Raw genomic sequence first — 13,520 nt, forward strand, 5'->3', positions numbered from 1 at the left:
TCAAACACTAAAAATAACAATCTTTTAGTGAACGTACTTCATACTGCAGTCGAAGATTTTATGTTTTAGTCATTCAGACACCAAAATATGTAAACATAGGGCCCAGGTTTAAAAATGCAGATTCCCCTTCAACATTCATAATGCAACACTTTCTTTTTCCAAAATGTCAACAAGGAAACTGATATCGTACATACAAGCTTGACTCAAGCAAAAAACTGAATTTAAGCTCTCATAAATGAAAACATTTAACTGTACACTTCTGTTATCATTTTGATGAGAGGTCAGCAGATATTTCATTGTAACATAATGTTTGGGGAGCCCATTTTGCCATCATGTGGGAAGAGACAACTGCAATGTGTAGTGTAAAGTAAAGTAAAGTACAACCAAATGTTGTGTCGTGCTGTAATTTCATGCCAAACCTCCACTGATGAAGTAAAGTTTCAAGTGCTTGGTCCATTTTAGTAAATCATTATTCACTGAGCAACACCACCAACCGTATGTAATGAGCTCATCTCTGGTCTCCAGACAGTTATTGACTAGTATTAAAATGGCTTTTTTGACTCATCTTCACAGATTTCGTACAGTACCTGAGGCAAATGTGGCTCTTGACATAATCAAGACACTTCATTAGACATCAGTTCAAAGAGCCGCGGCAGCCATCTGCTTCACACAAACAAGGAATCTTTGTCTCCTCAATGGGAAACTTGTAGTCGTACGTGATCTCTTCATTGATGCCGATCGGCTGCCGGGAGTATATCACGATCTTCTTCTGAGACTCCACAGTGATGATCTTTGCATAGCAGTTAGGCTGCAAGACAAGGAAACCCACAAATGTAAACATTGTAAATGTATTTTGCATAAACCATTATATTAAACAAATCAGATAATGACTGAATTGTAATTTTTGGGTGAACTGTTCCTTAAAACACTACCAGCTACCAGCTCTCACTCACGTTGCAGCTGTGGTTGATGAATCTGGCTAAGTTCCCATGTTTAGTAGCATCGATGATGGTGTCCTGATCAATGCGGAACAAATAGCTGCTTCCGATGCCCTCGTCCTCGTATCTCTGCTCCCTCATGTCAGCGATGACCTAAGGAGAAGGAAAATAGCTTCTGTTGTTTATCACTATCACACTACTCACTCTCCTGGAAAGCACCCAGAAGAAGCAGAGGGTCCCACTGGGCCAGTTCAAGGGAAACAAACAAGGCTTGAAAGCACATGTTTTGACATTTGTTAGTAATGGTGGGTTCATTATGAATCAAGTTCATGTTTGTCTTACCTGTCGGATGATTTGGCCCACATACTCAATCACCATCTCATCTGCTGCTATAGGCTCCATTGCAAACAGGCCCCACTCGTGGATGTGACTTCGGCTGAAACGAATCCTCTTCTTTCGGAACTGAAATAAGAAGATATGAAGAGTGTTTACTGACATGGCAGTTATCCTTTCAAGTAATCGATTACTGTGTGTTCTACTTTAGGTAGAAAACTCTGACCACAGCAAAGTCTGTGCATCTCGACAGACACATTACTGTTTGTGTCATTGTCTCAAGCCTTTTCAGTGTTTACAGATTACATTATACTGTATTGTAGCAGTGGTAATATCATTAGCAGTTATATTAAAACCTAAATTGAATCGCTAGATACTAATGCCTAAATATAAATAATTGTCTGGTTGCATCCACCTAGTCTTTTTTCCTTGCCTGCCTGAGTCCCATCTGAATATGTTTACCTGTGTCTGGGTTAATTTACCCTAGTTGGTGCTATTTATATGTTTGTCCATTTTAGTATCTGAGACCTGGACCTACACACTTTTTGTGTTGATTGCGTTGTTCCAGTGTTTTTTCTTCTTTTTGTAAATAAAATATGTGGTTTATGATTTTGTTTTCACTACTTCAAAGTGAGTGTACATATCTTAAGTAATATGTTCCTTACCTTCAGCTGGTTGAACTTGACCAGGTCACTATCACAGCTGAAAGAGGACAGCAGGCGACGCTGTTCAGACCTGAAGTCAGATCCAGATCGCAGGGAGGTTGGTTGCTGGACGGGGATACAAGTTCCCTGTTAAAATACATGTCAGTATTAGGCACTGAATGAAATAAACTGAGCAATTAAATCATCACAGCATCCCCTCTTTTGTACCTGAGTGCTTGTAGATGGAAGCTCCGTGGTCAGCTTCATGTTGTTGAGGTATCTCAGTTTATCTTTCCTGCTGATTTTGTAGAAACCTTCACTGCGAGCAGAGCCGGTCCTGTGCTGTGGCTGCCATGATATGTGTTCATCATTATTCTCTGTGAGGACTTTAGTCAGTGAGCAGCAGTCAAGGATGTCAAGCACAGAATATGATGTACAGCTGCATGTATCTATAAGGTTACTGATTTATCTGAATTATTTGCTTATGTATATGTTGCAGAATTAATCTTAGTCATCTGTGCATGAATCAATATAACTTTTACCTGCTGGTTATTCTTCTTATTTATTTATTTAATTTAATTTTAACATCAAACTGTTTAAAAGGATATGAGGGTGAGGTGTCCACATGGTGTCACTGATCCACCCACAGCCATTATCCTGCGCCTGCAGCCGGTCATAAGTACACTGCAGCAGCCTTGCATCTTCTTCATCCAGTCCCTCCCTCCAGACTCTGTGAAGTATCCTCCTCTCCTCACAGTGTGAACGCCGCCGTCTGTGAGGATGACCATGAGAGGAGAGAGACCCTGTAATTCTTTTCAGTGACCTCTGCCGCTGATGGACTCTCCATCTTCTCTTTAGCCTCCTCAGCTGTTTTCTCCTCAATGAGGATTTCTCTGTCTCTCTCCTATTCTCTTCATCCAGGAGCCCTGGCATATTCTCCAGTCCCCGCAAGGGCTTCATTCTTACACCTGAACTGGTCCACATGCCCCTCCCATCAGCAGAGTCAGATGAAGACTCAGAGAGGCTGCACAGAGAGATGGGAGATCCTCCGAGAGAGTTACATAAAAGGGGCTGAGAGGAGGTCACGATTTGTGTTTTCCTCCTGTGGACGATTGCTCTTCGGGGGAGGATGATGTCTCTTCCAGGAGTCTTTGGGGCTGTGATATATGGATTGCTAGACAGGTATGGCACAGGAGGTGGGCTGCAAACAGTTGGGCACATAATTATGCTACCCTCTGGCATGGTCGTCTCTCTGCCTGGTGTTGCTGGAGCCCTCCCACAGCTGTACTGAGTCCACCCACTTCTATCCTCTTTACCAGGAGTTTTGGGCCTCTCCTGGTATGATGAGGGACCAGATGGAGCTAGAACGAGCTCAGTGCTTGCTGGAGAGAGGGAGAGGACTTCATCTGCCGAGTCCTCACTTCCCAGTTCAACCACTATGTCCTTGCCAGGTGTTTGAGGTCGCTCCACCTCCTTCTCAGCTGGGGATGTTGGTTTGCTTCTTATTATCAGGTCGAGGTCACTGTCCTCCAAGCAGCCAGTCGGAGTGAGAGGCCGAAGGTTTTCTATGTTCTCCAGTGACTCCACAGTCCAATCAGGGCTCTCCATCTCTACATCAAGGTGCAGCTCCGTTGCTATATGGATAAATAACATGAAAACATTGAAATCATATTTTCATCATTCTGTCAATGCTTTTGTTGCATTTTCCACACATTTTACATCATTTTAAGTCATGCTACTTTCATGGCTCTAGTGATGGCAATGTCAGTCTGTGGGCTGGTCCACCACTGTGGTCTGGACATTTTCCAATACAATTTTTTCCTTCCCGTTCGAATACTTGAACTTTGCACGTTTACCCATACTGACTACCAATCCGATAAAATAAATAATTAATATCATTTTTAGTAGCTGTATACTACTAATCCTGTACAGAACCATTAAATTTTGTACCGAAATGTCAGAGTCAGAGTAAAATATATTAACAACTATTTGATGGATTGCCATGAAATAAGGTCCTTAAGAGGACAGATTCTAAGTACTTTTACATTCCTCTGACTCCTCTTAGCCACATCAGCAGTTTTCACTTATTCAGTGAAATATCTCAGAATCTACTTGGATTGCCACAAAGGTTTGCATAGACATTTGTGGATCCCAGCGGATAAATCCTACTGACTTTGGTAATCCCCTGACCCTCAACACTAACATTTTTGTTTTTGTATTGAAATATGTCAGTAAATAATAGATGGGTGGCTTTGAAACTGTGTACACACAGTCGTGGTCCCAAGAGGACTTCATATTTAGTGTTATTTGGCAACTGTTAGCAGGCTAACAAGCTAAACTAAGATAATGAGCATGATAAACATTTAACCTGCTAAACATTATAATACTAGCATATATTTGTGAGCATGTTACCATCCCTTTTAGCATTTAGCTCAGAATACAGAGTTGCTAGCATGGCTGTAGACTCTTCTTTACAGTTACAGAGATGACCTGATGAACATGCAAATCATGTACGTTGAGGATTAATGCATTATATCAATGTCATACAATGTCTGTGAATGCTTTAATTGTTGATTTGAATGCCATTAGGGGCCAAACATTTGGGAAACTTTCTGGCATCTAGGAGAAAGATTTTGAATGTTGTTTTGGCACGCAGTTTCTGTTTGACATCAAACATTATTTGCACTATCCTAACTATTTTCATTGATTGCAATAAATCATGCTGGACATATAACCTGGAGGTCCGATAGGTGACAGGAGATGGTCCTGTGGTTCGCTGGTTTGGAGCTCCATGATGGCATCCATGTCACAGGTGTCTTGTTGACAGGATGTGTACTGGTTCTCCTCGGTTTCCTCCCTCTGAGAAGGATCTGACCAGTCATGCAGGTCCAGCTCCAGCTGAGCACCGGGGGTTAGTGGAGCTGAAGGGGTGACGGGGGGCTCAAGCTCCATCGACTCTTCATCTGAGGATATGACTATACACTCTAAACTCCTGTCATCCTCGCCATCCTCCTCCATGCCTTCATCTTCAGGACCGAGGTCAGAGTGGGATGAGTCCTCAAAGCTCTCTGAGGCAAACGAGTCAGACGAGTCGTAATCTGACGAATACTCACTTTCCTCCGAAGAGCTGCTCTCTGAAAAAGTATCTATAATAGAGGAAAGAAATAAATACTTACTTGTTAGGTTTGTGATTATTCATTAGTATTCAGTATTGTACCTGTGTGACATTCTAACGTACCGCTATCTGAGCTCTGTGCTCCATCACTAGTTTGGAAGATGGCAGCATCTTCATCCTCTGCAGGTTTTTGTGCCTGTTCTTCCTCAGGATGATTCTCACCATTATCACCATCATCACCATCATTTCTGTCACACTAATGAGAACACCAGTTACATTATGTAGTCTTAATAATTTCATATTTTAACATAAAAACAGTTTATCATATTAATGCTTTGTATATAGTTATAGTATAGGTATATAGACTTTTAGGGATGCATTACTTGCTTAATTACTTGCTTCTAATAGCTAATACCTGAGATAATATAATCGATATATTCACATCTTTTACTGAAAACTTGCATTTGCATAGCACCACCTACTGTATTGGAGTGTGATAACGCTTCATAGCACTTTTTAATTCAGCAGCCAGAAGCAGATAATATAAATATCCCATTATCAGGCTGATATATACAGTGTTGTGCATCCCTATATACTACATATGCATAGTTTTCTATTTAAAATTGTAAACAAAGTCACACTGTAACTCCACACTGCAACCTTTTTTTCTTAATTACACTTTTAATTTCCATGCAGACTGTATTTACCGGAATTTGAGGAGCTTCATTCACTGGCACAGTTGCCTTCACTTTGTCTGATACTGTTTCTTCATCTTGAAGTGTGTTATCTTTCTCTCTCCCTCCATCATCATCGTCATTGTCATCGTCACCATCACTGTCAAGCGCATGTGGCCTTGCATGTCTGCGTTTGGCTCTCTCAGCTGCAGGTCTAAATAAGTCATCCCCCTGTTTCACATCTAAAACCACAAAGAACAAGAAGTCAACAGTCTGGATTATACAGTGGGGTTAATTTAAAGTAAATGAGGATTGATTGTATAAGGGGCACTGACCAGCACTTTCATGTGTAGAACACAACACATTTTCTATCTCTTGTGATGTAGTAGGATCATCAGCTCTTTTCCTTTTTACCTGCATGACAAGGATATTTTACATTACAATCATGTATCACTCAGAGGACAAATGCAGTGTGTTTTAAATTAAAGGTAAGCAGAATAATTTACCTTGAAAGACGGCAGTGGAGGCTTTTTGCCCTGACCATTGATGCAAGTGAGGGGATTTATTTGTTTGGTCCTCTCTCCCACAGTTGTCGGTCCACTTTTCAAAGGAGGAACTTGTATCTTATGAAAAAAAACAGTAGTAATGAACCTACTGGTTTCAAAGCCATTGAAAGTGACAAAGGACTTTTCCTACACATGAAATAATAAAGAATGTAAAGAACTTACCTTTGTTTTCTTCTCTTGACAGTCCCACCAGTCCTCAAATGCCTTGAAAGCGATCCCTTCAACCATTCTACGTGTGATGTCCTTCTTAATGATTGACTTCAGTTCATCCACGATGACTTCTAAAACTTTTTCTACTGTCACCTTATGAGGGTTCTCCCTCACGAGCGGGTAGCCTGGTGGTGGCACAAAGGGGTTAAACCTGGGAAAAGGTGGAGCGGGCCAGGGTGGTCGAGGGAAGGCTAAAGGTGTACTGCCATGCCTCGGAGGGTTCCCCTTATCCGAAGGGCCTGCAGGCTGCATGGGTGAGGGGTACACAGGAGGTGGAACACCAGGCGGCACCATCAAAGGTGGAGGCGGTCCAAGAAAAGTTGGTGGGGGAGGAATAGAAGGAGGTGGTGGAATAGGGGGAGGAGGAATGGAGATGCCCGGAGGTGGGATCCAGCCTGGAGGTGGGATGGGGATGGTGCCATTGGGCAGGCGAGGTGGGACAGGTGGAATAGATGGATGAAAGCGAGGGATGGGGAATGGGAAAGGGGTGACTGGTGGATGGGAGCATCCAGGCCTGATGGCAGGAGGAGAAGAAAAGGATGGAGGCTGAGGATGTGGATGAGAGGAGATCTCTTCTGTGGGTGTCAGAGCTCTGGATGCTCTGTTATTTGAGTGCTCCTTATCCTCATTTGCTGCATGATGTTCCTGAGTAAGACAGAAAAAAATTTGAAGAATTATCAGGGCTGGCTACTTGCATAAACACTCTGCGTGGTTATTCAGGGCCATAACCAATAGGAGGGGCTCACTCCTCGCATCCTGAACAGTGTCAACTTGACTTAGGGTGTAGCCATGGTAACGCAGCAGCACTGTTGGCAACCTTCGGTCAACCTTTTTCTTGCTGTGTAGCGGCCACATCCTGTTGAGTCTGTGGCAATGAATCTTCTTTCACAATTTATTTTGAGTCACTTCTCACAAATTGCCGACTGGCACTCAAGAGTGGAAGAAAAGTAAATTGGAGATGGCAAAAAGAACATTGGATGAGAGTATGAAAGTTGAAACTGATTATCTAGTTGTTTTGTTGAATTAAACAGAATACAGCCACAGTTATTTTTAATCTGGAAGCTTGCTAGAAATAATAAACTCGCTCATTTTATTGTAAGACTAACTTAAGTTTTCTTACAACATTGAAGTTTATGAAGTTTGGTTCAAATCTGAATTTATTATCAGTCTTCTGAAAATGTGACCATATCTGCTGGCTCAAAAATACACATACAGTAACTTGAACAATCAATTTTGGTGATTATAGAAAGTGAATTTGTGTGAATCAAATTTTCTTTGTTGCAAGGCCTCTTAACTTCCTCTGAGTCTTTCTGATTGATATTGGCTGATGACTTTTCTGGGCCCATTATAATTGGGCTTGTTTGATACACCCACTAGACTCAGCCACAAACACTACAATGAGAAAGTCTAAAGAGGTCAGCATTGATCTGAAAGAGCACATTATTGATTTGAAAATGTCAGGAAAGTCACCATTTCAAAGCAGTTACAGGTCCCAAGATCAACTGTACAAACAACTGTTTGTAAGTATAAAGTGCATGGCACAGTTGTGTCACTGCCGCGCAAACTAAACTCCAAATTCTTCAGGAGAACCTAAAATCATCAGCCAGAAGATTGGGATCATTGTCCTGTTGGAACACCCAACTGCACCAAAGACCCAAACACACATGTGTGTTCCTTTACACACATACACTGGTAAAGGAACAGCTGAATCAGGCTAGAAGTGAGGTATTAGAATGGCCTTCCCCAAGTCCTGACTCTTGAGAACATGTGGACTGTGCTGAAGAAACAAGTTTGTGCCAGGAAGCCAACAAATACACTTGAACTTCACAATTTTGTCAAGAGGAGTGGTTAAAAATTGAGCCAGAGGACTACCAGAAGCTTGTGGGTGGCTATCAAAAGCCACTAATTGAGGTGAAAATGGCCAAGGGACATTTGACCAAATATAAGAATTACTGTATGTCTATTTCTGACCCAGCAGATTTGGTCATACTTTCAGTAGACCTATAATAAATGCATTACTGAACCAAACTTCATGAATGTTCATTGTGACAAAGTAGTTTGTGTTCCACTCATTCCATCACAGAAAAATGAGAGCTATAGAAATCATTGGAACTGAAGACTGCCATGATATACATTTTCTTTACAAGTCAATGTTAACTTTTGACCGCAACTGTAGATATTGTGTATTGTGTAGGTGGATGGTGGTTTGTCGGGGGGTTTTATACATATTTGCGAATTCGAATAAAATTGCATTTGTTGTGTGGTAATAAATAGGCCTGGAAGATATATAAAACATAAATATTTAAGCAAAGCAAACTTTGTTGCACCAGGACCATCTTCATCAACAGCTGGCATGACTGCTGATGAGGGAAATAAAGTGTTTAAAGGCCACAAACAAAATGTTGTTTAAATACTACTACTTTAATTGACATCATGATGCATGTAAAGATCTTGAGGAATTACCTTTGGATGTGACAATGACTGGATCCTTTCTGCATCCTGAGATCTCCCTTCAAAATGTGTAAAATCCGACCCATCAGGGGACTGGGAGTTTCTTGTAAGAAAGGAAACAGCTCGAATAGTTTCATCCTCTTCATTTTCAAGGAGCCACGATGGACTGACAACCACCGGATGATTGTTAGAGCGCTGGCGGCTGGTTGTGAAGGACACACAAGAAGCCGGAGAGCAAACAAGTGAGTCCTCTGAGAGAGGGGAGGTATTAGCTGAGCAGGGTGAAGTTGGGCTGTCCTGAGAGTGCACATCAGCCTCCACAGTCTCTCTACCAAAGTATGAGGGGTCAGTACTCTGTCTGTTTATGAGCAAACTTTCAATGCGCGAGTCCAAACTCTCTCCCTCTGGCCGGGGGCTGCTAGAGGAGCAGTTAACAGCAGGTGAAGATAACTCTGTTATGCACGCACGGTCGTAAGGTGGGGAGGTTGCTGCTGTCTGCCGGTCAGCTGTGAAATTAATGCTCAGGATGCTGAAAGAGCTCAGATGTAAAGCCTTGGAGGTGGACTCCTGGCAGGGGGAGGCAAGGTTAAAGGAAGGTTCTGTGTTATTGTGAGTAGAGGATTGTGCATTGTGACGCCACAGTGCAACCTGCTGGCTGCTTGTTTGTAGTTGAGTAGAGAGGGGGTGTGGTGTCTGTGTTTGGCCGTGCTTCAAAAATAAATTGACATCTGAGACTTCGCTGGATCCCCTGTGATGCCTCGCGGGTTTGCGATGGCAGAGCTCTCGTCTTAAAGGTTTATGAACACTATAGGTGGAGGGCTCCCCCTGGAGGACTGGCGTTGCCTGAAGACTGGAGTAGCAAGAGTCCTGGGAGAGAGGAGTGGCAGACAAGCAAGGAGTGCGGGGGGTTCCCTGAGAACGTGGTGTAAGCCCAAAGCTGCAAGGTGTATCCTGCCAAATACTGGAGTAGGCTGTGTCCAGAGAGAGGGGCGTGGAGATGCTGGTGGGGCTGGAGACACTCGCCTGTCGCTGTGTGGCTGCACTGCCCTGTAAGAGTTGGATAATACAGAGAAACATGATAACAACTGAAAAATAATATCCTTAAAAACAGCTGGTTTATGAATACTGAATATCTGATTAAGTCGATCCATTATAATCAGCTTTAAAATCTTTACCAGCAAACTGTCGATCAAGCTTTGAAGAGCTTGCTCATTGCTGCCCACTGGCAACGTCCAGGGAGTGTAAAGGCCATGTAAGAGAAGCTGGAGATATCGCGCCCTGTTTTCACCTGAGGAGGGTTGCACAGTAACATTCAATTAATCAACAAAATCAAAAAGAGAACATTTGAACTTTCAGTACATATATCAATGCAAGTACTTTATTTTTACCTTTAGGATCGACTTCCACATGAATAATGTTTCCCATTACTGAGGTCTGATGGAGATGCTGGACAGCGTTTTTTGCCGCCCTCACTGTGTCAAAGATAACCTTCGCGATCCCTAAATGCTTCTTGTTCTTAGGATTGTAAAATATTTCCACTTCTTCAATGTTTCCATAAATTTTACACATATTAGTCAGGAACGACTCCCTCACATTGTCATTCAGCCTGGAAAATGTTACTTCCTTGGGAGGAACAGGACCAACATACCACTCATCAACCTGAAAGGACACAGGTAAACAACAATTATTATTATTATTACTGTTGTTATTATGATTATCAAGTTGTAGAATGTAACAAAGTACATTTACTTGATTACAAATTTGAGGTACATTCACTTTACTTGAGGATTTTCTTTTTATACTAGTTTATACTTTTACTCCACGACAATTATATTGTACTTTTTACTTTCTACTTTTGTTTGACATCTGTAGTTAATAGTTGCTTATTAAGATTTTGCATACAAAAACATATGAGGAGCATAGTTGCATACTTGCATATTTATAGATTAAACTACCCATAGTATATAAAAGTAATCAATTTAAGTAAATCTAAACTATTTTGATAACTAATTAATCATTCATGCAAAAACCTTTAATGGTGAGGACTTTTTTTTGTCTTTAATTAAAGTAAAGTGAATTTTGAGATTTCACTATTAGTCGGAAAAAAACAAGCAATTTCAAGGTGTCACTTTGGCTCTGGGTAATTGCAATGAGCATTTCTCACAATATTTACAAAAATCTTACAATCACTTGAGAAATTTCACTAAAATTACAATTAATGATTGATGAAAATGATCATTAGGTGCAGTCCTTATAAAACTGGTAAAAAAAAAAAAAAAAGTAGGGGAGCGTTGGGAATCTTGTCACACTTTTTGCTTTGAATTCATTTTCTTGGTCTCAGTACATCATAGTCGCTCTTTTCCTATATCAAATTAAATTATACATTATAGTGCACAAATATCTTTAATCTTAAAATTGTTTATATAGAATCATAAATGGCTAAATATAGAATGTGCATTTGTAACAAGAGGGCCCAACTATGTGGGGTAAATACTCACATTATATTTTTTAACAAATAAGAACGTGATAAAAGGGGGCCTTTCCACACTCATTATTGCAGTTAAAAGTCTGAGTTATCAGAACAGATGTTCTGAATACCACATAATACTCTGTCAGTGTCAGGGCATGAAAAAACAGGAGCCAGTGGGCAAGACAGAATTTGCTGACCAAATTCACTCTTACTAGACAAACAGGTGTAAATAAATAACATATTGATATATAATCATCCTGAACTATTTTTTTTTTTTAGTTCCAGTTGAAAACCAAATGCAACATTTATGAACCACACTGACAGGCTCAATATAGGTTAAATTGTGTCACTAACATGGGCTACACAGCCTAATCACAGTCACTGGCAGAGTCACGGTGCTGACACAAATCCTGGAACAATTTGCCTTGAAAGCCCCGGAGTGACATGTGTGCTATTTCTAGCTATACCACAGGCTGCCTTGAGTTCAGGACTTTGGTTTAGGTATCAAAAATAAACCTTTTCTCATCTCTATTCAGGGCAAACATAAAATAACTGAACATACTAATCAAAGTTTTAAATAAAAATAAATAGTGCACTTTAGTTTTTTTCCCCTCTATTGTTGAAAAATATAAAAATTGATAGTATTGTTGTTGTTGTGCTGACACATGAGAGCTCGAGTAATAAAGATGTAATAATATAAAACTCACAGGGGGTTTTACTTTTAATACTCTCAGGACAAATCCTTCATTATACTAACATAATTTTACTTAAATAACATTTTCAAAGCAGGACTTTGGTGTATTTTTACAGTGTAGTATTATTATGTTTGACTTTGCTAAAGGATCTGGATACTGTCTCCACTGTCTCCGATAAAGATTACCTTAAATTTAGCCACCAGAAGGTCAGCCTTGATAAATTTGCTCCACAGGCGGCAGATGCGCGGATCTCTGGCTGTATCCACAGGAAACAGACCTACCGGTAAATCCTCCACCTGTGCAGGTAAACAACATCCATCATCATGGAAAACATACAGTACCTGCTTCTTTGGCGCAGTATTATAGCGGGGAAATGTGTTACAGGCAGTTATCTATCACGAGCAAACAATGAAGAGATGATTAAAGATGCTTACGGGTATGTTAAAATATTCTCCATCATAACGGTAGACTTTGTACAGTCCTTTTGTCAACGCAGGGTCAATAATCAGTTTACAACTTCTCCAGGGCTGAGGCTGAGCTACTGTCTCTGTCTCAGTAGCTTGTTTTTCGCTTTCCATCACATTCGTCGATCCCTGGAAGAACAACAATGTAAACACGGTGAATCCAGCTGTTAGCTAGCTGACATAAGTCCTGGCTTCAGGTTAACACGCCCCGACAGGTGATGGGAGCATCACCTGCAACATTATCCTTCTCTAAAAAGACAACGGCTCGTCAAATTCAACATGTCCGAAGACTTAAAGTCGAACAAAACATTTTTATCTGCCTACCTGCACCAAAGTTGGATCCTTTGATGGAGCAACATTGTGGAAAAGCTGCTGTTATTTACGGTGTTTTCCTCACTACGTCGCCGCAGGTTGGAGAACGGATCCATCCGCCAGCAGATAGAGACCGAATATAGATCCTTCAGTGAGGCGGAAGAACACAAAAGGTTGGAAGAAGGTGGGTCGGCAGGTGACAAGTGTGAAATGTATGTCTACCTTCAATAGTGTCAGAGAGCTTATACTAGTTAAAAAATGCTTGTTTTTTTTAATCAAAAATGTGTTTTGTATAGAAAGTCATGCCTTGTAGGCTTAGAATAATATGTTTAAACTATGACGACAGACTTATGGTATAATACAATAAGTATAACTGCTGATATGGCAACATTTATTTTTATTCTTGTTTACTTTTATTGTTTACTTGTATTTTTATTATTATTACAAAATTGTATGTCATTATCGTATATAATCTGACATAATGAAATGAATCAATTAAAAAGGCCCATTTGTCAGCATTAATAGAAATGGAAGTAAAATAATGAGCTCTGAAATTGATCTTTATATAAAAAAACATAGCATAAGATTACATAACACAACATGATAAAACATAACAAAACATTACATAACTTATTAAAACATAACATA

The 13,520-nt window shown here is 40.6% G+C and overlaps 1 protein-coding gene across 1 annotated transcript; it reads right to left on the reverse strand.

Moving 5' to 3' along the window:
* Positions 1-634: 634 nt before the first annotated feature.
* Positions 635-12,988, reverse strand: LOC140995459 (histone-lysine N-methyltransferase SETD1B-A-like). The gene is made up of 17 exons (XM_073465458.1): positions 12,944-12,988; positions 12,531-12,689; positions 12,282-12,392; positions 10,320-10,590; positions 10,093-10,219; positions 8,944-9,973; positions 6,433-7,125; positions 6,040-6,118; positions 5,738-5,946; positions 5,154-5,286; positions 4,651-5,061; positions 2,512-3,549; positions 2,144-2,316; positions 1,937-2,062; positions 1,281-1,400; positions 954-1,091; positions 635-808 (listed from the first exon to the last, which is right to left on the reverse strand). The coding sequence occupies exons 1-17, from the start codon at positions 12,986-12,988 to the stop codon at positions 635-637; spliced, it is 5,037 nt and encodes a 1,678-aa protein (XP_073321559.1).
* Positions 12,989-13,520: the final 532 nt, after the last annotated feature.

Source organism: Pagrus major, chromosome 5, assembly GCF_040436345.1.
Source record: "Pagrus major chromosome 5, Pma_NU_1.0".
Lineage (NCBI taxonomy): Eukaryota > Metazoa > Chordata > Actinopteri > Spariformes > Sparidae > Pagrus > Pagrus major.

Bases quoted from the DNA above. Each gene is read 5' to 3' on its own strand.
- LOC140995459 (XM_073465458.1), bottom strand. From the start codon at position 12,988: ATGGATCCGTTCTCCAACCTGCGGCGACGTAGTGAGGAAAACACC. The intron at 7,126-8,943 runs GTAATTCCTCAA...TGTCTTACTCAG, and splicing joins AGTCATTGTCACATCCAAAG to GAACATCATGCAGCAAATGA. The intron at 2,317-2,511 runs ACAGTTTGATGT...TCCTTGACTGCT, and splicing joins TCACCCTCATATCCTTTTAA to GCTCACTGACTAAAGTCCTC.